Raw genomic sequence first — 25,213 nt, forward strand, 5'->3', positions numbered from 1 at the left:
AGCATATTTTCGCTATGTCCAAAACGCTGCTTTCTACATGATGCACTTGTCATGACAGTCTATTCAGGGAAAGTACGCAGAGGAGACAAGCATCTCCGCTACAGAAACTGACACTCTGTGGCTCGTAAACCCGCAAGGCAGGTGAGTTCATGCAGTGTTAAACAGAAGCATAGTGGGCATGGGATTTCTGTAAATCCCATCCACTGTGCTTGTAATGTAGAACGCAGCGTTTTGGACTCATGAAAAATAAGCTGCGTCCAAAATGCTACTTTTCCTGATTGAGGGCACGTAGCCTTAGGCTATGTTCACACACAGCATTTTTACTGTAGATTTTTCTGACGCAGTAACGTGAATGAGAGTTTGAAAATCTAATATACTTTGCTGCAAATAATGCACATGAAAAATGTGTGCATTTTAAGCAACATTTTTTCACCTAGACTTTGGTATTTAGGTTGTTCCCCCATAGCGCCTTTATGGCATTCTTATGTTTGTTTTATAGAACAAATATCATAATACTCAAATGGTTAACCCTATATAATGTTACCTCTTCGCGAAGACCTTGCCTTCGTGATGCCATGCATTTTATTGCCAGATGCATCTTGTGATGTATTTTGTATGTTTTACACCCGAAACGTGATCCAGTGAATATTGTCTTCTTCTGATAGTAATGGTAACAGCAGTAGCTGGAGCAGTTTGGGTTTGGAGGGAGACATGTGTGAAGAGAATTTATCCTTCCCACCATCAGACAGGTTAGTTTAGCTAGAAGCTGTGCATGCAAATAGGCGACCTCTGGAATACGCATGAAATGTTCTGCCGAATCTAATGCATGTGTCATCTTTAATAATGTGCATGCTCCCTCCTATATATGAGTGACTGAGCCAATGATTTTATAGTTTGTCTAAATCTATGTTAATAATTTTTATTTTTTTTTGTTAAGATAACATTACATTATAAACATACTACATAAAATACAGACAACCGTGCAAGGAGGAGGTGTTTCACCATTGAGGGGTGGGCAAAATTATAGGTTAGAGAAAAATGCTGTGCTTTTGGATACTGGGCCGAAGGGGCTATTAAATCTGTAGGTGTAGGAGTCCCCCTAGTGCAGCTACACAATGATGATGTATAGGACAGAGACCGGGGCAGGATGTATATAATAATAATAATAATAATTTTTATTTATATAGCGCCAACATATTCCGCAGCACTTTACAACTTATAGAGGGGACTTGTGCAGACAATAGACATAACAGCATAACAGAAATCACAGTTCAAAACAGATACCAGTAGGAATGAGGGCCCTGCTCGCAAGCTTACAAACTATGAGGAAAAGGGGAGACACCAGAGGTGGATGGTAACAATTGCTTTAGTTATTTGGACCAGCCATAGTGTAAGGCTCGGGTGTTCATGTAAAGCTGCATGAACCAGTTAACTGCCTAAGTATGTAATAGTACAGACACAGAGTGCTATTAACTGCATAAAGTGTATGAGAACATGATGAGCGGAACCTGATTATGTTTATTTATTTTTTTTTTATTAGGCCACACAGGGATAGTTAGGTTAATGCGTTGAGGCGGTAGGCCAGTCTGAACAAATGCATTTTTAGGGCACGCTTAAACTGTGGGGATTGGGGATTAATCGTATTAACCTAGGTAGTGCATTCCAAAGAATCGGCGCAGCACGTGTAAAGTCTTGGAGACGGGAGTGGGAGGTTCTGATTATTGAGGATGCTAACCTGAGGTCATTAGTGGAGCGGAGGGCACGGGTAGGGTGGTAGACTGAGACCAGAGAGGAGATGTAGGGTGGTGCTGAGCCATGGAGTGCTTTGTGGATGAGGGTAGTAGTTTTGTACTGGATTCTGGAGTGGATGGGTAGCCAATGTAATGACTGGCACAGGGTAGAGGCATCGGTGTAACGATTGGTGAGGAATATGATCCTGGCAGCAGCATTCAGGACAGATTGGAGCGGGGAGAGTTTGGTAAGAGGGAGGCCGATTAGTAGAGAGTTACAATAGTCCAGACGAGAATGAATAAGTGAGACGGTAAGAGTTTTTGCAGAGTCGAAAGTAAGAAAAGGGCGAATTCTAGAAATGTTTTTGAGATGCAGATAAGAAGAGCGAGCCAGTGATCGGATGTGGGGGGTGAATGAAAGCTCAGAATCAAGGATGACCCCAAGGCAGCGGGCATGTTGCTTTGGAGTAATGGTGGAACCACACACGGAGATGGCAATGTCAGGCAAAGGTAGGTTAGTAGAGGGAGAGAACACGAGGAGTTCAGTTTTTGACAGGTTCAGTTTCAGATAGAGGGAGGACATGATGTTAGAGACAGCGGTAAGACAATCACTGGTGTTTTCTAAAAAGGTCGGCCTGAGAAGAGGTGTATAATTGGGTGTCGTCAGCATAGAGATGGTACTGGAAACCAAATCTACTGATTGTTTGTCCAATAGGGGCAGTATACAAAGAGAAGAGGAGGGGGCCTAGGACTGATCCTTGAGGGACCCCAACAGTAAGGGGAAGGTGAGAGGAGGAGGAACCAGCAAAACATACAGTGAAGGATCGGTCAGAGAGATAGGAGGAGAACCAGGAGAGAACGGTGTCCTTGAGGCCGATGGAGCGGAGCATAGTGAGGAGGAGCTGATGATCCACAGTATCGAATGCTGCAGAGAGATCCAAGAGAATTAGCATGGAGTAGTGACCATTAGATTTAGCTGTTAGTAGGTCATTAGAGACTTTAGTGAGGGCAGTTTCAGTAGAGTGTAAAGAGCGGAAGCCAGATTGAAGAGGGTCGAGAAGAGAGTTATCTGAGAGATAGCGGGTAAGACGGGAGTGGACCAGGCGTTCGAGGAGTTTAGAGATGAAGGGAAGATTAGAGACAGGTCTATAATTAGCAGCACAATTTTGGTCGAGGGAGGGTTTTTTAAGTAATGGATGTATGATGGCATGCTTAAATGAGGAGGGAAAAATACCGGAAGTGAGGGAAAGGTTGAATATTTTTGTTAGGTGAGAGGTGACAGCCGGGGAAAGGGACTGGAGGAGATGTGACGGAATGGAGTCACTGGTGCAAGTGGTCGGGCGAGAAGATGCAAGGAGCCTGATTACTTCTTCTTCTGTAACTGGTTCAAAGTCAGAGAGTGAACTAGATGCAGTGGGGGAGGAAGGACAGTGCATGGTATGAAGAGATTGGGAGATGATTTCCTGTCGAATGTGGTCATTTTTTTCTTTGAAGTAATTGGCCAGATGTATATTACTGGCATGAAACATGAGTGGTCAATAAAGTCAAATGCACGTTACTGGGTGAATCGGAGGACACCAAGAGCACCTGTCTCACCCTACATGACAGTGTAAACCAGAGGTCCCCAACCTTTCTGACCTTGAGAGCCATGTTCAGCTCTGAGAGGCGGGTGCGAGCCACATCCAGCTCAGTAGTGACACCCAGAACCCCCCTATTACCGGTATAATGATAGCCAAAGCTTTTCCACTTAAATCCCACCAAGTCAGTGTGCCAAGCTCCAGGGTTTCCTATCTTACCTCCATTCAGATCTGCTCTTCTTTATAAGGCTACATACAAAACTCATCATCTAGAGAGCTATTCTTCATAGCAGTTTGCTACACCTGGTGCTAATGCCCCAAGCTGGCAGATAGCCATGAGCCACACACCACAGGCCCAGGAGCCACTTTTGGCTCTCGAGCTACAGGTTGGGGTCTAAACTGTGCAAGGACCTCGGAATCACCCACCATGATGGTGCTATATTTACTTGAACTTTATAACCCTGCCTCCATAATTTGGAGGTCTGTCACCTAAATCTACAGTTCTTATTCCTGTTTCACAATCTTTATATGCTGATTACAGATGATTACTAATGGCATATCATTGACTTTATTAGCCAGATAAGAGGGTATACCCATAAAACATAAATGTATTGAAAAGTACAGTTAAGTTTGCATTCTTATTCAGTGGGTTTGTGTTTAAATTTTGTAATAAAACATGTTTTTGTCCCAATGGTGGCAATAAAAGTCCCTCACTGTGGTCACAACATGTGCATGCAACCCTAGACTTGTACTCCCTAGACACATTTACTTTCTTCTTTCTGCTCTACTTAAGCCTTTTTTTTTTTTACTTAATAGTTTTGCATGGGTATCTTAGTGAAAGAGATTTTTGTTCTATTTAATAATAATTTTTTGCCTGTTGAATCTTAGTGACGGCACAGAAGATAAAGATGAAGACCCAAAAATAACCGCAGAAGGTAATTTTATTTGGTTTTACTTCTGTGGCTTTATATATAAGTGAAACTTAGAAGTAGAGATTAAAGGCCCCGTCTCACATAGCGAGATCGCTAGCGAGATCGCTGCTGAGTCACAAGTTTTGTGACGCAACAGCGACCTCCATAGCGATCTCGCTATGTGTGACACGTACCAGCGATCAGGCCCCTGCTGCGAGATCGCTGGTCGTGTCGGAATGGCCTGGACCTTTTTTTGGTCGTTGAGGCCCCGCTGACATCGCTGAATCGGTGTGTGTGACACCGATCCAGCGATGTCTTCACTGGTAACCAGGGTAAACATCGGGTTACTAAGCGCAGGGCCGCGCTTAGTAACCCGATGTTTACCCTGGTTACCAGCGTAAATGTAAAAAAAACAAACAATACATACTCGCCTTCTGATGTCCGTCAGGTCCCTTGCCGTCTGCTTCCTGCTCTCACTGACTCCCGGCCGTACAGTGAGAAGTGAGAGCACAGCAGTGACGTCACCGCTGCGCTCTGCTCTCAGTGTACGGCGGCTCAGTCAGTCAGAGCAGGAAGCAGACGGCAAGGGACCTGGACACCGAAAGGCGAGTATGTACTGTTTGTTTTTTTTGGTAACCAGGGTAAACATCGGGTTACTAAGCGCGGCCCTGCGCTTAGTAACCCGATGTTTACCCTGGTTACCCGGGTGCTGCAGGGGGACTTCGGCATCGTTGAAGACAGTTTCAACGATGCCGAAGTCGTTCCCCTGATCGTTGGTCGCTGGGGAGAGCGGTCTGTGTGACAGCTCCCCAGCGACCACACAGCGACTTACCAACGATCACGGCCAGGTCATATCGCTGGTCGTGATCGTTGGTAAATCGCTAAGTGAGACGGGGCCTTAAGAGTACACTGGTATTCAGCAATCTAATCTAGGACATTCTGTCTAAGGTCTAATTCAGTAGATAAAGTATAATGGTGTGCACTCAGTCAAGAAGAGCGAGGTGCTGGTGTATTGGACTATAAAATTCCCTGACAATATGAAATATTTAAATACACCACACACTCTATGGATAATTATATGCAAAGTATAGGATTTTATTCACATAACATCAGTAAGGGAGCAGAAACAATTTTATATGTACAGTGAGTGACCGAAATATTTTTGACGTTTCGACCCTCCCTAGTCTTACTCTTAAAGTCGCTAGAAAGTAAACAGAAACAGGTATAAATAACAACAAACATAAGCAATATTGCAAAAAATGAAATAAACAAAGCAGAAAAAATAATAAAATAAAATATCCACATGTTGATTGCTGTGTGATTTAGGCTAGGGTCACATTGCGTTATGTGACCGCGTTTAACGGACTACGTTACACCGCGGCATAACGCGGTGTTAACGTAGTCTGTTAACGCCGCCATAGCTTGTAATGGTGAGCGCGTCTCTAGTGCCTGCCCACATTGGGCGTGCGCTAGCGATGTCGCGTCATTTGACTGACGGACCTCGGACGCTGCTTGCAGCGTCTGCGGCGCGCCCGAGGTCCGTTCCTCGCTAGTGCAGATCGGGGATCTGCGCTAGCGGGGACACCGAACGCGGACCCTAGGGAAGCATTGCGTTAGCGCAACCCGCTAGCGCTATGCGCTAAACGGATTGCCCTAACGCAATGTGAACCTAGCCTTAGCCAAAAACCGTAGAACATAATAAGTGCATGGAAGTGCATCTGAACAGCAAGGTGGATTGCTGTTGAGGGGAGATAGAGAGAAAAAAAGAAATCTATAAATCTTCAGCACAGCGAGTGTGAGCGAGCTGAGTGTGACCTGAGCGTAAGTGTGAACGGCGGTAAGTGTGTGACTTGTGATTCAGTGACTTTGGAATCAGGGAGTTTCCAAGGGAGGAATTGCTTCTGTTTTTTTTTTTTTTTTTTTTAATTAATACTTTGTATTTATTTTTAATTAACGTTTCTGTGTGGTGCAATCCCCATTAGGAAATGTGCTCCACTATTGTTAATGCCATCCAGTGTACATCTTGCCACATGTATGCAGTCCTTGACCAGCCGGTCGAGGGTGCATACTGCTGTGCGAGATGTGAGCACGTTGTGCATTTGGAAACCCAGATACTGGATCTAAATGTGCAGCTGGCAACACTGAGATCCATAGACAATATGGAGAGGAGTCTTCTGCTCACAGAGCAGACGCTCAATGGGATAGATGAGGAGGGGGATGGTAGGATGGAGCTGCAGGACAGTGATGCAGTTAGCTGGGTGACAGTTAGGAAGCGGGGTAGAGGGAAGAGTGCCAGGGAGGCTAGTCCTGATCTTTCACACCCCAATAAGTTTGCTAAGTTGGCAGATGAGGGGGGTGCCAGTACAGGGGTAGCACTGCTGCAGCCAGGCATGTCCTCTGAAAGCCGGAGGAGTGACTGCTCCAGTAAGGAGGGAAATAGGAGAGCAGGGCAGGCCAGACAGGTGCTGGTAGTGGGGGACTCAATTATTAGGGGAACAGATAGGGCAATCTGTCACAAAGACAGGGATCGTCAGACGGTGTGCTGCCTACCTGGCGCTCGAGTCCGACACATCGCTGATCGGGTGGACAGATTACTGGGAGGGGCTGGTGAGGACCCAGCGGTCATGGTGCACATTGGCACAAATGACAAAGTTAGAGGTAGGTGGAAGGTCCTTAAAGATGATTTCAGGGAATTAGGCTGCAAGCTGAAAGCAAGGACCTCCAACGTGGTATTTTCCGAAATACTGCCTGTACCACGTGCCACGCCAGAGAGGCAACGGGAGATTAGGGAGGTTAATAAGTGGCTCAAGAATTGGTGTAGGAAGGAGGGGTTTGGGTTCCTGCAGAACTGGGCCGACTTCTCAGTTGGCTACAGGCTCTACGCTAGGGACGGGCTGCACCTCAATGGGGAAGGGGCAGCTGTGCTGGGGGAGAAAATGGTTAGAAGGTTGGAGGAGTGTTTAAACTAGGGATTGGGGGGGAGGGTATTCATTTTATAGGAGGGGAAGATAGTGCAGATAGAGACCTGGGCACAAATAAGGAAGTTGGGGGTGGCGGTGGCATGGGGGGTGGGGTTAGAACAGTTAGTAATTTAAGAAAGAATAGAGGTACAGAGAGTAACATCAAGTGCATGTATACTAATGCCAGAAGCCTCGCCAACAAAATGGATGAATTAGAACTAATGTTGTTGGAGCATAATTATGACATGGTGGGGATATCTGAGACGTGGCTGGATGAGAGCCATGACTGGGCTGTTAACTTGCAGGGCTATAGCCTGTTCAGAAATGACCGTACAGATAAGCGAGGGGGAGGGGTGTGTCTGTATGTAAAATCGACCTTAAAACCCATCCTGCGTGATAATATATGTGAATTTAATGAAAATGTAGAGTCCCTGTGGGTGGAGATAAGGGGAGGGGGAAAAATAATAAATTACTGATAGGGATTTGTTATAAATCTCCAAAAATAATGGAAGCAATGGAGAATATCCTCGTAAAGCAAATAGATGAAGCTGCGACTCAAGGAGAAGTCATTATTATGGGGGACTTCAACTACCCGGAAATAGATTGGGGAACAGAAACCTGCAGTTCCAGCAAAGGTAATCGGTTTTTGACAACTATGAGAGACAATTACCTTTCACAACTGGTTCAGGACCCAACAAGGAGGGGGGCACTGCTAGACCTAATATTAACCAACAGGCCAGACCGCATATCAAATATAAGGGTTGGGGGTCACTTGGGGAATAGTGATCACAAAATAATAAGTTTTCATGTAACCTTTAATAAGATGTGTAGTAGAGGGGTTACACGGACACTAAACTTCAGGAGGGCAAATTTCCAACGGATGAGAGAGGATCTTGGTGCAATTAACTGGGACGATAACCTGAGACACAAAAATACACAAAGAAAATGGGAGACGTTTATTAGCATCCTGGATAGGACCTGTGCACAGTATATACCGTATGGGAATAAACATACTACAAATAGGAGGAAACCAATATGGCTAAATAGAGCTGTAAGGGGCGCAATAAGGGACAAAAAGAAAGCATTTAGAGAATTAAAGGAAGTAGGTAATGAGGAGGCATTAAATAAATACAGAAAATTAAATAAATTCTGTAAAAAGCAAATCAAGGCAGCAAAGATTGAGACAGAGAGACTCATTGCCAGAGAGAGTAAAAATAATCCCAAAATATTCTTTAACTATATAAATAGTAAGAAACTAAAAAATGACAGTGTTGGCCCCTTTAAAAATAATCTGGGGGAAATGGTGGATGAGGATGAGGAAAAAGCCAATATGCTAAATGACTTTTTTTCATCAGTATTTACAAAAGAAAATCCCATGGCAGACAAAATGACTAGTGATAAAAATTCCCCATTAAATGTCACCTGCTTAACCCAGCAGGAAGTACAGCGGCGTCTAAAAATAACTAAAATTGACAAATCTCCGGGCCCGGATGAGATACACCCCCGAGTACTGCAGGAACTAAGTACAGTCATTGATAGACCATTATTTTTAATCTTTAAAGACTCCATAATAGCAGGGTCTGTACCACAGGACTGGCGTATAGCAAATGTGGTGCCAATATTCAAAAAAGGGGCAAAAACTGAACTCGGTAATTATAGGCCAGTAAGCTTAACCTCTACTGTGGGTAAAATCCTGGAGGGCATTCTAAGGGATGCTATACTGGAGTATCTGAAGAGGAATAACCTCATGACCCAGTATCAGCACGGGTTTACTAGGGACCGTTCATGTCAGACTAATTTGATCAGCTTCTATGAAGAGGTAAGTTCCGGACTGGACCAAGGGAACCCAGTGGACGTAGTGTATATGGACTTTTCCAAAGCTTTTGATACGGTGCCACACAAAAGGTTGTTACATAAAATGAGAGTAATGGGGATAGGGGAAAATATGTGTAAGTGGGTTGAGAGCTGGCTCAGGGATAGGAAACAAAGGGTGGTTATTAATGGAGCACACTCGGACTGGGTTGCGGTTAGCAGTGGGGTACCACAGGGGTCAGTATTGGGCCCTCTTCTTTTTAACATCTTTATTAATGACCTTGTAGGGGGCATTCAGAGTAGAATTTCAATATTTGCAGATGACACTAAACTCTGCAGGGTAATCAATACAGGGGAGGACAATTTTATATTACAGGATGATTTATGTAAACTAGAAGCTTGGGCTGATAAATGGCAAATGAGCTTTAATGGGGATAAATGTAAGGTCATGCACTTGGGTAGAAGTAATAAGATGTATAACTATGTGCTTAATTCTAAAACTCTGGGCAAAACCGTCAATGAAAAAGACCTGGGTATATGGGTGGATGACAAACTCATATTCAGTGGCCAGTGTCAGGCAGCTGCTACAAAGGCAAATAAAATAATGGGATGTATTAAAAGAGGCATAGATGCTCATGAGGAGAACATAATTTTACCTCTATACAAGTCACTAGTGCGACCACACTTAGAATACTGTGCACAGTTCTGGTCTCCGGTGTATAAGAAAGGCATAGCTGAACTAGAGCGGGTGCAGAGAAGCGCGGCCAAGGTTATTAGAGGACTGGGGGGTCTGCAATACCAAGATAGGTTATTACACTTGGGGCTATTTAGTTTGGAAAAACGAAGACTAAGGGGTGATCTTATTTTAATGTATAAATATATGAGGGGACAGTACAAAGACCTTTCTGCTGATCTTTTTAATCATAGACCGGTGACAGGGACAAGGGGGCATCCTCTACTTCTGGAGGAAAAAAGGTTTAAGCATAATAACAGACGCGGAATTCTTTACTGTAAGAGCAGTGAGACTATGGAACTCTCTGCCGTATGATGTTGTAATGAGTGATTCATTAATTAAATTTAAGAGGGGACTGGATACCTTTCTGGAAAAGTATAATGTTACAGGGTATATACACTAGATTCCTTGATAGGGCGTTGATCCAGGGAACTAGTCTGATTGCCGTATGTGGAGTCGGGAAGGAATTTTTTTCCCCATGGTGGAGTTACTCTTTGCCACATGGGTTTTTTTTGCCTTCCTCTGGATCAACATGTTAGGGCATGTTAGGTTAGGCTATGGGTTGAACTAGATGGACTTAGTCTTCCTTCAACCTTAATAACTATGTAACTATGATCACCATGAAAGAAGAAAAAGAAAATAGTCAAAAGTCAAGGAAAAGGTGTATAGAGTCCGAAGGGTACCAATAGCCACTGTATTGTAAAATTGTAGAATGCCAAAAAGTCATATACTCAAAGCAAGTGCAAACATACATGGGAAAATACAAGCACCCATAAAGGTAAAGGGTTTCCCGGAGAGGAATGGGTTACCTGCAAAACAGAAATAATATGTAGTTTTGAAAAAATCCCAAAGGGATGTGGGGGTTGCTGTTGAAAATAATAAGATAATAGTATATTATAACGAAAGGGGTATCCCCATGAGTGTGCACTATCATACAAGTACCTGATGTGCAGTGATAATGATATCAAATAGATTTAGACAGTGTCCAATCGGGTATGGGACCTTACATAAGTCAGAGGCACAGACATTAGGTTATATTAATATGCGAACTCCATGGTATCATAATCAGAGTTGTAAATGTCAGGATTAATGTAACCCGCAATGGTTCCTCAGGTGCCGATATGAGTGTAGCGTGGCGGTAGTTACCTGGTAGCTGATGTGTCTCAGCGGCGCTCCCGCGCCTTACTGCTGGTGGCATGCTGTATGATAGGAGGCACCGAAATATAAATAGCAGCGGCGCCCACCGGACCGGAAGTGCATCAATTAATTCAATCTATTCTGAGCTACAATTTACCATCCACTACGATACCACACAAATCCCTCTTCTAGATACCTTGGTACTAAAGGATACCAATGGTTTCCTCACTACAGATTTATTTCCTTTTTTTTCTTTCATGGTGATCAATTGGTACTTATTATGTTCTATGGTTTTTTGCTAAATCACACAGCAATCAACGTGGATATTTTATTTTATTATTTTTTCATTTTTTTGCAATATTGCTTATGTTTGTTGTTATTTATACCTTTTTCTGTTTATTTTCTAGCGACTTTAAGGGTATGTGCACACGTTCAAGAATTTTCGCCTTTTTTCGCGTTTTTGCGCGATAAAAACGCTATAAAAATGCATACATATGCATCCTATCATTTAAAATGCATTCCGCAATTTTTGTTCACATGATGCGTTTTTTCCGCGAAAAATATGCATTGCGGTAAAAAAAGCAGCATGTTCATTAATTTTGCGGATTTTTCGCGTTTTTCCCGCTACTTAATGCATTGGGGAAAAAATGCAAAAAAAAAGTGTAAAAACCGGCCAAAAAAAAATGTGGATTTCTGGCAGAAATGTCCAATTTTTGTCAGGAAATTTCTGCAAGAAATCCTGACGTGTGCACATAGCCCAAGAGTAAGACTCGGGAGGGTCGAAACGTCAAAAATGTTTCGGTCGCTCACTGTACATATAAAATTGTTTCTGCTCCCTTACTGATGTTATGTGAATAAAATCCTATACTTTGCATAGAATTACCCATAGAGTGTGCAGTATATTTAAATATTTCATAGTGTGTTTTATCAGAGTGTCATCAGTTATGTCTGTGTGTTAGTTTTTATCATCATCAGTTTTTTCCCTTCCCCATGACAGCACCGGTACATGAGAGATGGTCCCGCCCCCAAGAACAGGAAACCTGCATAGGAGATAAAAGATGGGGGCGGCACCTCTCTCCTCAGTTTTGGTTTCCTGTTCTTGCGGGGAACCTGCGGTGCTGCATGGGGAGAGGTCTCCCTTGCTTTGCCGGTCTCTGACCGAGGTCCACGGTGGGAGCAGCGGTGGCGGCGTGTGCGCGTCGCCTCCATACCTGGAAAAAGCTGCAGATGCGTCTTTCCCACTGGGGACTCCCCGGCGTCCGCTCCTGGCCGGAGGCTGGGCCGAGGGAGAAAAAGTGAGCGTACCCATCACGACGCTGGCGCCGACTGAATGGGGGAACTTCCGGGATTGAACCGGAAGTGACGCTACACGCTGAGGAAGCGGTGTGCTGACACTCCCCGGGGGGGAGAAAGTTCAGAGACGCACACACCGCTTCCGGGGCCGCCATATTTAAAACGGCAAGGCGGCAAGCTGGCGCTGGGAACAGTCTCCTGCAGGATGGCAGATCCGAAGGAATCGACGATCCCAGCTGAAATCCCACAGCCTGTCGTGGTACTAAGGGTCCGGTGGGTGAGTGCCTTTGTAAGGCAAAAAACATATCAGTGACACTGTGTTTTTGTGTATATGCAGGGAAGAAAAGTCACCTCTAAACAAAAGCATAAAGTATGTGCACTCTGTGATAGAAGCCTCCCCAAAACGTATGAAAAGCGTATGTGCCGTTCATGCATAGAAAAAACTGTGTCTGAAGAGTCATCATCTTTGCTTCAGAATATAAAAGATATTGTTAGAAGCGAAGTACAAAGCACTGTAAAGGAGCAGTTAAAACAACATGGGTTGCAGAGCTCCGTAAACCCGCCCTCTATGTCTGCCCAGGCATCTGATGTAGAATCCGAGGGTGAACTGGGTGAGCTTCCGCCCGACGAGGGTTCGGACCTGGACTCTTCAGATGAAGAGTGTGGCCGGCCTTATGTGTTATCAGAAGATGTGGGGAAGTTGCTAAAACTGGTCAGGTCCACCCTGGGGGTTGAGACGCCAAAAGAGAAGCAAACGGTTCAGGACTCTATGTTCAGTAATTTGGAGGATAAGAAACGAAAAGTTTTCCCGTTTCATGATAACATTCTAAATCTCATCAAAAAAGAATGGAAAAAAACGAATAAAAAGATTTCAGTTCCCCAGGCCTTAAAACGTAAATATCCCTTTAGTGAGGAAGTTTGCGAGAAATGGGAAAAGGCGCCTAGGTTGGACGCGGCGATCGCAAGTACCTCCAGGGGCATAGCACTTCCCTTCGAGGACATGGGGGCCCTAAAAGACCCCCTAGATAAAAAGGCAGATGCCTTTCTAAAATCAACCTGGGAGGCCTCAACTTGGGCGTTTAAACCTGGGGTAGCGGCTACTTGTACTGCCCGTGCCATGGTTAAATGGCTGGAGGAACTTAGCGACCAAATAAAAAACAAATGTCCAAGAGACAGACTTCTAGAAGTCATCCCTCCACTTCAAAATGCAGCGGGATTCCTGGCGGACGCGGCCATTGATTCTGTGCGGTTTGCTGCCCGGGCTAGTGCCCTTTCAAATTCAGGAAGAAGGGCGCTATGGTTAAAGAACTGGAATGCTGATTTCCAATCCAAAGTAAAGCTCTGTGCAGTCCCCTGTGAGGGCCAATATTTATTCGGCAGCGCTTTAGATGAGATTTTAGAAAAAGCGGCGGACAAGAAAAAACACTTCCCTCCACCTCCCTTCTTTAGACGACGTTGGTATGACAATCGTCGGTCCTTTCGAGGATCAGGTAGGGGCCGAGGCCGCCCAACGGATAGAACCACACGGGGGAAACCCTGGGGTGAGAAAAGAGAAAGAGGTTTTCTTTTCAATAAACCCCCAAAACCAGATCCTAAACAATGACGCCATATTCCAGGTGGGAGGAAGGTTACGGTTTTTTGTCCATCAGTGGGTAACCTTACAGCCGTCCCAATGGATAATCAACTTGTTATCAGACGGTCTACGGTTAAATTTCATCTCCCTTCCTCCCCACCGAATAAAAGTTACTCGGGTGGCCAAAAAGAACCAGTTAGTTCTCGAAAAAGAAGTTCGTCTTCTTCTAGACAAGAAAGTCCTGGTAAGAGTACCTTCACAGGAAATAGGAAGGGGATTTTACAGCACCCTTTTCCTCACTCCAAAACCGGATGGATCTTTAAGAACTATTTTCAATCTAAAAGAATTGAACAAATTCATCCGAGTAGAAAAATTCAAAATGGAGACTCTGAGAACGGCGGTAAAACTGCTGTATCCAGGATGTTATATGGCAGTGATAGACCTTACCGATGCCTATTATCATGTGCCAATCAGCAGAGAGCATCAACAATTCCTGAGGTTGGTTGTGCAGCTGGGGCAGGTCTACACCCATCTACAATACCAATGTCTCCCCTTTGGGGTATCGGTAGCTCCTCGTATTTTTACAAAAATAATTTCGGAAGTAGCATCCTTCGTAAGGAGAGAAAACATTCTGCTAGTGCCCTATTTAGACGATTTCCTCTTGATAGCAGACAATCAAGAAGATTGCATAAAAGCAGTTACGACAGTACGAGAGCTACTAACCAAACTAGGGTGGATAATAAACTTAAAAAAATCAAGATTGATTCCGGCCCAGATACAGGAGTTCCTGGGGATCCAATTAAATTCAATCAAACAGATCTGTATCCTTCCAGACAGGAAAATCGAGGTCATAAAACAAAGAATAACACAAATACAGGTGGCCCAATACGTCTCGGTGAGGGAAGCCATGTCTCTCCTAGGCATGCTTACTGCAACAATTCCGGCGGTCCAATGGGCACAACTTCATTCAAGAGACCTACAGTGGGAGATCCTGTCAGAACAAACAAGAATACCCTACAATCTAAACCGAAAAATCGTATTGTCACAACATGTCCGGGACTCTCTAAGCTGGTGGCTAGATTCCGGGAATCTAAAAAAAGGGGTCCCATGGTCAATCCAGAATCCGGTGGTACTGACCACGGATGCGAGCCCGTTAGGTTGGGGAGCACACCTATCAGATCGGATCCTACAGGGTCTATGGGATCCACAGATGCAATCAGCCTCCTCAAACCTGAGGGAATTGACAGCAGTAAGGCAAGCAATTCTTCAATCAGAAGAAGACCTCAAAGGAAAACATTTAGTAGTATTGTCCGACAACAGCACAACGGTGTCGTATATAAATCGACAGGGAGGAACCAGATCAAGTTCCCTAATGGAAGAAGCAGGAAGATTATTTCTTTGGGCCGAAAACCACCTTTTATCCCTCACAAGTACACACTTAAAGGGGTCGGAGAACTTTGTCGCAGATTTTCTGAGTCGTCACGTCCTGCACCAGGGCGAGTGGTCGCTAAATCAAAGAATATTTGGAGAAATCTGTGCAGTCTGGGGGCTTCCTCAAGTGGATCTTTTTTCCACAAGGCAGAATCGAAAAGTAAAAAGGTTCTACTCTCTAAACCCGAAAGAGAACCCGGAAGGAGTAGATGCGTTACTACACCAATGGAAATTCCAACTAGCCTATGCGTTTCCCCCGATCCCATTGATCCCTACAGTCCTGAAGAAGATCCGAGAAGAGAAATCACGCATAATCTTAATCGCACCCTTCTGGCCAAAGAGAGCTTGGTTCACTTGGCTCAGACGTATGTCCATCTCGGACCCGTGGATACTTCCAGAGGTCCCAGACCTTCTGCACCAGGGTCCGGTGACACATCCTCAGGTTCACAGCCTACACCTCACTGCTTGGAACTTGAGAGGGGACTTCTGCTAGCAAAGGGGTTCTCGGATCCGTTAATTACTACTCTACTGTCCAGTAGAAAAAAAGTCACAACTGATAAATACCAAAAGGTATGGGGAAAATTTTTAGAATTCTCAGGCCGAGGGATAACTGATACCGTTCAGAAGGTCCCTATATCTGAAATCCTAGAGTTTCTCCAAAAGGGTCTGGAGAGGGGATTATCTACCAGCACTCTAAAAGTGCAAGTCTCGGCGCTTGGCGCCTTGTTTGACCAAAAATTGGCTGATCACCCCTGGGTGTGTAGGTTCATTCGGGCCTCCTTTACAGCCAGGCCATTCAAACCTCGTCCAAAGGTCGCTCCCTGGGATTTAAATTTAGTTTTAAACGCCTTGACCTCCTCTCCCTTTGAGCCTCTTTCCTCCATATCGGAAAAAGCGCTAACTCTAAAAACAGTTCTCCTGATTGCCCTTACCTCAGCCAGACGCATTAGTGAGCTTCAGGCTATACCTATTGACCCTCCGTATACGGAAATTCTGGAGGATAGGGTAATTATAAAATCTGATCCGGCCTTTTTACCTAAGGTCAACTCGAAATTTCACAGGGACCAGGAGATAATCTTGCCTTCATTCTGTGCCAATCCAAAATCCCAGGGAGAAGAAACCTTCCATTGCTTGGACGTCAGACGTTGCCTTCTTCAATATATAGAAGTGACAAAACCATGGCGACAGTCTTCAGCCCTTTTTGTCTCCTTTCAGGGGGCAAACAGGGGAAAAAAGGCCACAAAATCGACTATTGCACGTTGGCTCCGTATGGCTATATCACTTTCCTATTCCTCTTCGGGACAGGTCCCTCCACCTGGTGTTACGGCCCACTCTACCAGGGCTATTTCCACATCTTGGGCAGAGAGGGCAAATGCATCGATAGAGCAAATCTGTAATGCAGCAGTATGGTCTTCACCCTCTACTTTCTTCCGCCATTATAGGTTGAATCTGGGGCTATCAGATCTTGCCTTTGGTAGGAAAGTACTATCTGCTGTTGTCCCACCCTAGAGGTTCCTTCTATTTCTTCCTCTCATGTACCGGTGCTGTCATGGGGAAGGGAAAAAATGATAATTACTTACGGGTAATTTGATTTTCCAGATCCATGACAGCACCGCTCTAGTTCCCGCCCTATCTTGGTGATGGTGTGTGATTCACAAAAAAAAAAAAAAAAAATTCATAAAAAAAAAAAAAAAAAAAAGACACAAATGAAAGATGGGGAAATAACCACTTAACATAACAATAGATAAATAGTCTTAGAGTTAAATATAAATTTTTATATGCCTAAAACTAACATAGCGGTTACCTTACATTCTCTGTAAACAAACTGAGGAGAGAGGTGCCGCCCCCATCTTTTATCTCCTATGCAGGTTTCCTGTTCTTGGGGGCGGGACCATCTCTCATGTACCGGTGCTGTCATGGATCTGGAAAATCAAATTACCCGTAAGTACTTATCATTTTTCTTGGCTGTACAAAGAAACAAACACCCCCCCCCCGATGATTACTCAAGCTCACAGATGGCATCTGAATGCTGTCCGATTATTCTTTACTTTTTTTAAAGGGAATCTATCAGCAGGTTTTTTGCTATGTAATCTGAAGACAGCAGGAGATAGAGGCCGAAACACAGAATTCAGATATGTGTCACTTGTCAGCGTGCGTGCTGTTGTTTACGAACTGTGAAGGATTTATTACTAAGACTAATATTCCTGGACTAGTCAGACTCCTCCCCCTCCTGTCATAAGCAGCTCACTGTCTATGGGCTTTGTACACAGAGAGCCTGATGTAGGCGGGGGCAGCTTTCTCGGCTCTGCTTCATTCTGATTCTAAAAGCTCTGTTTGTGTAAGAACGGCTGCACCCAGTAATCTAAGCAGTGATGCTTACTTCATATGGCAAAACCCATCCAACCACATCAAGGTGTACCTAAATATTGATAAACCCTATCACTTGTCCTACCTCTCTATGTACCAAACCAGGCCACAAGTGGTAGGGTCCATCTATATATAGGTACACCTTGACGTGGTTGGATGGCTTTTGCGCTTCTTGATTAAGAAAATGCTAAATACCTTACGTTTTTAACATTTACAGAAATGGTGGAGATCATGTATTCACCAATCACAGTGTGCTGACACATTGTGTATGTATATGTTTGTATATTGGCCACATAGTCTTATATTTGTGCACCTGTACGTTAATGTACTAAAGATGTGCAGGTTCGGTTTCTATTTATTATTTTTTTGTTATTGTGTTTAAGTGCATCTGACACTCCTAAGTAGCACCACAGACTCATCTAGGAGCTCACTGAGGCTCTGATCGAGATTTTGTAAAATTCATAGAATGTCACGTCGCAGTGCCGATTGGATAAGGAAGAAAACCTACTACCAACGCAAGTCAATATCTTCTTAAGATAAAGTACTGGAATATTCAGGAATGACTGTGAGCAGAAAGACCCTCAATCAATGAGCAACTAAAGACTTTTGTAGCACAGTACTGAAGACCATGCTCATGTTTGTCATTATTAGTTCAATTACTTTTGGTTGCGATTTATGTTGTTCACACAGATAAAAGTAAATAAGGGTTTGTTCACATGTTTTTACTGGGGGAAGAACGTAGTTTTTACAATGCCAGCAAAATGAATGACGTTTCTGAAATCTCATGCTGCATATTTTTACTTTCAGATTTGAACCTTTTAAAATAAAATCTACAGCATGTCCATTTTTTCAGCATTTTTGCAGTGTTTTTCACCCATTTAAATGAATGGGTTAAAATTGCACACATTCTACTTTGCGTTTTTCCTGCCATTATTTTTCTGCTTCAAATACTAGACTTGTGCACATATACTAATAATGGCGGAAGAAGGTTTTTTTTTGCCATTGTGCTAAAGAATTGTGAGTGGATTATTCCTAGTGTACATACAAATAGCCTCTGATTGTGTTGCAGTTGTAAATCCGCAGAATAAGATACTACACATCAGAAATGTGGATACAGGGCCAATCACAGTGGAGTCACAGCTCAGGACAATGTTACAGTGGATCGCCGCCTCGGAGTCTGGAGTTTCTGAGATTCACTTTCTCGACCATACCAAACAAGAACTTCTGACTGTAAGTTACAGTTCCTTACAAGTGTTGCACACAAACCTCCAGCAACTGTTGAACTCCTTTGACAGTCAGATACATTGTCCCATGTGTGTTACTAAAAATAAAAACCATACTTGAAATCCACAGGTCTAAATTTTTCTCCCAGTTTTTCTCTATCTTTTATACAGTTATGAGTCCCAGCATTTAATTTGAAATATAAGTTGTAATGTAGCTCACTCTTCTATGCAGCTTAAGTACCTCCCAATGACTTCTATGGAAGTTACGGACGTATCCCAGCCGCCCAGCTGTTTCCTTTAGAGGATTTTGTCAGTAGGTTCAACCCTCTTAAGCTGTCTATATGGGTATGCAGGTCATAGGAAGCTGAGTGAAATGATACCTTGATATCTGAGATCCAATGTCTTATTCCAGTGAATCTACATTTTTCTTCTATGTAAATGAGTTGTTCAGGACTATAGATTGGACACTGATCTGCAGGAGAATCTGCCTCCAGAGATTATTGTAAATGGAAGGGGGCATTACCAGTGTGATGTGTAATGGCCGCTCTCTGATCTCGCTGCAGAGCTGTGTGTGATTATACCTGACACATCTGCCCCTTCAGGTACAGCCGTCATCTCACAGGCAGACAGTATTGCAATATTGTTGCAATACAGCAGAGCTGTGAGAGCTGCAGTTGTTAACGTGTTTATGAGACAAAGTTCAGTTCTACTGTCCTGTTTTAGTCTCACACTGGTAATGCCCCCTTTCATTTATAATAAGATCAGTGTCCGGCCCATAGCCCTGAACAGCTCATTTACATATATGAAAAACGTGGAATAAAACCTCAGATCGCAGATGTCAAGTATCACTTTATTCAGCTTGTTATGACCTACATGCTGATATATACACTTACATATAGACGGCTTAGGAGGGTTGCTCCTACTGACAGACTCCCTTTAATGCCTTTAACCTCTGGCCCTGGCATATAGACAAGCATTCTTTTAGTTTTACTTGCCCTTTTTTGTTATTCTGCACATCTGGTTTGTGCAAGCTCAGCTTTGTCTCAACTCTTAATGATTTCACAATGTATTTTCTGTGGTTTTCCATAGGAACCTACTTAGTTACTGTAACTGAACTTTTGGACTCATCGGTAGTGATTGTATACCTGGCTGGTTGCAAAAATGTGAAACCTTATTGTTTGCAGGAAACGCACAGAGTGTGAAGAACAAATTCTAAAATATACAAGAATATTTTGGTTTAAGGTGGAGCAGTACCCACAAATACCACTCTGCCACAATAGGAAAATCCACATGAATAATTAGGCTTGTGTTACGACGTGTGGTATTAGGGTGCGGTGACAAACTTTTTACCACCTTTTTCAAAATTTCCTGTTTTTACCCTTTTTTTTTTAACCCACAAACCACTGAGTTGTAAGGGTTTCTATGTCAAAATATTTATCTTGTCAATTTTTCTGTCAAGGACAAGACCTATGTTAGGTTGACATTGAGTTTGCGTATTTTCATGGCTATAACTCACTTATGGAATCATCACAATTTTTTTTTTTTTGTCCTTTCAGCTTTTCAGACGGGTTCGAGAAAAAGGCTGGAAAATTGGTGACCTCTTACAAGCTCTTCTGCAATACTGTGAACACTTGGATATGTCCTCGGATGTACCCTGTCCTTTGTATGGCTGGCTGTTGGAATATTGTTAACAGGCACTTTATCACTGTAGAGACCGATGTGCATTTATCTGAAGATGGTTATTTTAACTAACAGCTTTTTCTGTTTGGTTACTATACTGTAGCTTTGCATCGTGGAACGTGTGTCCAAACCTCTCTATACATAAATGAAGCATATCTATGTGATCAGTACCTGTGTGTTCTTGGCATAACGTGAAGAGACGTTTCTATGGCACTTGTATCGGCTTCAGGATGCTATTTTATGTCACATATCTGTATCTGAAAATTGCGCCTAGATTTTTATTTTGTAAATTGATTTTAAAGTCACGACATATGTGAAGTTAGATTGCTAATTATCATTTAGAGCACTTGTATGCACAGCGCGCACACATTGTGAGACACGTGATTGTATCATTTCTCAGCACTTCTCTCTGTATTGTCAATTTTATCACCATTCAATTCACAACTGATCCTAAAATTGAAGATGACTCTGTTTAAATGGTTACACAAGTATAAAGTAGGAACATGTCAATCAAGATCAACCCTATTCTGTTAACTGTAAAAACGCTTGTTTCTGATCTCACTGGCTGTTGGCATGGAGGTGTGGGCAGAGATGAGCAGCCGCCGGGCACCTCTGGTGTCACTTACGCACCTTGGGAAATTGGAGGGTTTAAAATGCAACAAAACAATCCCGTTTCCTCCACACTCCTCATAGACTAATACTTCTAAAACTTTAAGACAGAAAATGGACCTCACTAGTGAAGCGTCCCCTAATTGTTGATTAGGTACAGCTGAAAAACAGGTTTTGTTTTTATTTTTTGCTTTTTTTTATGTAGCTTTTGTTTTGTGCTTTTTTTGTTGCTCCTATCGAATTTTTGTTTTTTTTGGGGGGAATGGCTCTTAATTAAAGTGTCTTTAAGGGTATGTGCACATAGCGTGTTTTTCTGTCTGATTCCGATTGTAATCTGGCTGAATAAGCACACAGAAGCGCCCCATAAAATGAACATGATGCACAGCAATGTTAAAATAACATTGCTGTGCACATATTCCTTCTTATGTTACTTTTCTTAACTGCTTCAGCGTTTGTAAATCCTGAAGAGGTTAAAATAGGTGACGTGCTCTTTCTTTGGGTGACTTCTGTTGGGAAGCTGCCCGCTTACTATGTTTCACAGTATAGCGTGAAAGTTGTCCGCAGCGGAACCGTTGACAAGAACAGCAAATCCACTTCAGGAAACGGACTGCAAGCATTTTCCTCAAGTGGCTTTGCCTGGGAAAACTTGGTGTCTCAATGATGCCGTGTGCACATACCCTAAAGGGGTTTTCTAGTTTTGGAAAACCCCTATTTCCTGGCTGCAGTTTATTTTTATAAAACAAAACTGTGCAATACTCGCCCTTCACATGTTCAGTGATGACTCTCTGCCGCTGCTTTCGGTGTCTGTTACTGTCTGCTTCGTCAATAACTGAACTCACCGGAAGTGCCCGAGATGACAGCCGGAGCCGCTCACTGATTGGCTGCTGAACTGTCAACAGTGCTATAGACAATGCACACAAAGAATAGTTCCAGAAATTTAGTGCTGGGCCCGGGGCGGACCAGTAATGCATGTTATCTTGTGGGGTTTTTTTTTAACAAACTGGAAAACCCCATTAAAAAACCCACTAAACACAAAGTACACATTAATTAAAAAAAATGCCAGCAATTCCTCAATTAATGCAAATTTTTTAATTATTTTGTCTCGTATTACAGTTAAACCGAAGAAAAATACATGCAGAAATCTATGTGTGTCAGGAACTCCGCTATGTTTCCCTTTTCCTCCTCTTTAGGGCTCATTTAGACATCCATGTTTCTGGTACGTGTTCTATCCTCGATTTTCACGCATAAAACACGTACCCATTATACTCTATGGGGCTGTTCACATGTTTGTTTTCCTGTGGACTGTGTGTCCGTACAGATGTCACAAAGACATGGCCATTTATTATTAGCATCACAGATGAATAGCACCGAAACATGTTTGTGTCCATGAAAATCACTGATCGCAAACGGATGGCATCAGTGTGCTGTCCGGGAATAACATTGTACTGAATAGGAGAAGCTTGGTAATTTATTTCTTTATCCAGTCAGACCATTTGATTGCGTGCATGAAGAAACATGGACGTATAAATGAGGCTTACTGTTCTGTACGTGGTCTAATTGAGCCCTGAATTCACTAAATGTAAGATTTCTAAGTTCCACCCCCTTGGCTAATGGTCAGGACTTCAACCAGCCACGAGAGGAAGGTGAGATTGGCTCCTGTGTTATTAGTATAATTTCTACAAGACTGACGGTTTTAGTATCATGCAGAAAATGCTGCAGACAATAGCTGGGCAACAATAATAATTTATGTGTCAGTGCACACCAGCCATTTTTTTCACGCAGACCAAAAAATGTTTTATTTTTATATATACACATTTTTTTCATTTCTTTATTTGTATATTGGAAAAAGGAAGGTGATTCAAACCTTTTTTCATTTCATAATGTTTTTCAACTTTTTTCTTTTTTTAAATACTTTATTTCTTCTTTGAATCCCCTGTGATTATTTGAAGGCTTGTACTATGTACTGTATGCAGCAATATCAGTACTGTATCATGTAGTGAAGTTAATAATGTCTTTTGAAGCCCAGGGTGGGCAATAGGGGCCTTGAGTATCGGATAAGAAGCAGCAATCGGAGCTAGCTCCTACTGCTGCTGGTCAGAGGCATGTGCCAGCTGTATGTGGTGTGGGCTTTGCTCCTGAGCCCGCTCCATACACCAAAACCCAAATGTTATTTTACAGCTGCGATGTTTGTTTCTTCCCGGACAATCACTTTAGGGTGGTTTCATGCACAAGGTTTTGGGGAAATATGCAGAGTTTTTTTTTTTTTTTTTTCCTTTTTCACCTGCTGCAGAGATAGAAGTGAGGCGTAAGTCAATAGTAACTACAAACAATAGTTTTGTGATTTTTGTTTCACACTTTTGATGTGTTTTTTGGTTCCATGATTTCTTTTTCTTTCAAAAGCTGCAGAAATTGACTTGCTGTGGATTAACAATTTGCACCCCGGTCAGTTTTTTTCCACTTCGTATATTGGAGCTAGACATCATGTGATTCTCTTTGTGAACTTGCCCGTTTTTGGGCTGTACTTATCTCTGGTTTAGCCACCTAGCTGACTTTTCATCTGCTCATTGTAATGTCCTAAGGAATGTACCCACTAACACTAAATGCAGAGGATATTTTGGGCAAAAAAATGTGCTGCATTTTACAGCACCAGCATTGTGTTGTATGTGAGAGATGAACAAAAAAAATCTCATGCACAGACTACAGATTTGGTATGAAAGTTTTGGCATAACATTTCCAGTCGACCGTTTTTGTGATGATTTTTGTGCCAAGCCCCAAGTGTCATCATGGTTAAATTGGTAGGATCCGACGTTGGCAATCTGATATCTATGTTTTGGATGTATCAAGAAAAAAATCACAGACAGCTACTATTTTTTTTTTTTGTATGTTCAAATGATAAAACTATAACAATTCATATCAAAGATTAGTTATGACTTCTACAGCCTAGATTATTACTGTACACACAAGCCACCTTTACTATGAACTGTAACATGAGGATAAACACAATCGCAATTATTTGTACAAGTTTCTCCAGTTTAAAAAAAATAAATAATAGTCATGGTCACATCTGTATTGTGATATCACTAACCTAATAGGAATGTCACAATCAAACAATAAGGAGGACCACATATTGAAGGTCTGTGATATGCAAACAAATACCGCTGTGGATATTATATAAAGAAATTGCTAAAACTGTATTAGACCATGGCTTGTAATTAAAAAGATCGCAATGTGAAGGGATCAGAGATTATAACTAGTGATGAGCGAATGTGCTCGGGTAGGGTGTTATCAGAGCAATGAATTCGTGTTCGAATAATGTGTTCAAGTCCCCGCGGCTGTATGTCTCGCGGCTGTTCGACAGTCGCGACTCGCAACGCAGGCGGGGATTGCCTAACAAACAGCCAATCTGTGTCTGTGTTGCAGCTGTCAAACAGCCGCGAGATATGCAGCAGGAACTCGAACATATTGGCGCACACCGAAGACAGCACCCGATCATGGTCTGCTAACACCTTATCCGAGCACGTTCGCTCATCACTAAGTGTAACCCTTTGCTTGCCCGTCTCCCCATTGGCTCACACTGCTGCTCATCCCCTTCCCCTGCTCTCTGCCCATTCAGATTTGCTGCTCTGTATACGTACAAGCCCATCACTTGCTTGCTAGTAAATCTGAGCTGATTTCTAATATAAGGCCAGAATGGTTATGATGTGTAGACTACTAAACTACCAGTGAGAGAGATAATCACACTATTGCACATTGTATTACATGAAATATTAATGAAAATGATTCCGGATACATTTCTTTGGGTGAAAATCCTCTTGTTTTCAGGAGCCTTACATCAATTGCTGTCTTTTGAGACACTGATATGTGCAGTGTATTAACAGTTGTTATATTTTGCGTGTACCTTTGCACAAACTGTACATATGAATTAATATTAATAAAACTATTACTGTAAAGCTGCTGTGGGTTTTAACCAGCAAATAGATGTTTTTCTTTACTCTCGTCAGTTATGTTTAAAAAAATATTAGTAGATAATTAAACATTTCTGGGGTGTCTATTGGTGAAGAAGGCACAGCTGTGACTGAGCGATTTTGCTGTGATTGGCTGGGTAGGTGGGCTCCACTATGACTATTGTAGGCCCTGATAATCATAAAAGGACCATACCTTTGCTGAATATTTGGGA

The 25,213-nt window shown here is 42.8% G+C and overlaps 1 protein-coding gene across 3 annotated transcripts in view; it reads left to right on the top strand.

Annotated features, from left to right (window-relative positions):
- AKAP11 (A-kinase anchoring protein 11) overlaps window positions 1-24,991 on the top strand; it is a 71,039-nt gene extending 46,048 nt beyond the window's left edge. For 2 of the 3 annotated variants that reach the window (XM_077297329.1, XM_077297328.1), the window contains exons 9-12: window positions 666-749; window positions 4,196-4,242; window positions 18,594-18,754; window positions 20,304-24,991. In XM_077297329.1, the coding sequence (XP_077153444.1) occupies window positions 666-749; window positions 4,196-4,242; window positions 18,594-18,754; window positions 20,304-20,438 (427 nt within the window). In that variant the 3' untranslated portion in view covers window positions 20,439-24,991. The remainder of the gene's footprint in view (window positions 1-665; window positions 750-4,195; window positions 4,243-18,593; window positions 18,755-20,303) is intronic. The other variant, XM_077297330.1, reaches the window with a different exon arrangement.
- The last annotated feature ends 222 nt before the right edge of the window (window positions 24,992-25,213 follow it).

Source organism: Ranitomeya variabilis, chromosome 3 (genome assembly GCF_051348905.1).
Source record: "Ranitomeya variabilis isolate aRanVar5 chromosome 3, aRanVar5.hap1, whole genome shotgun sequence".
Lineage (NCBI taxonomy): Eukaryota > Metazoa > Chordata > Amphibia > Anura > Dendrobatidae > Ranitomeya > Ranitomeya variabilis.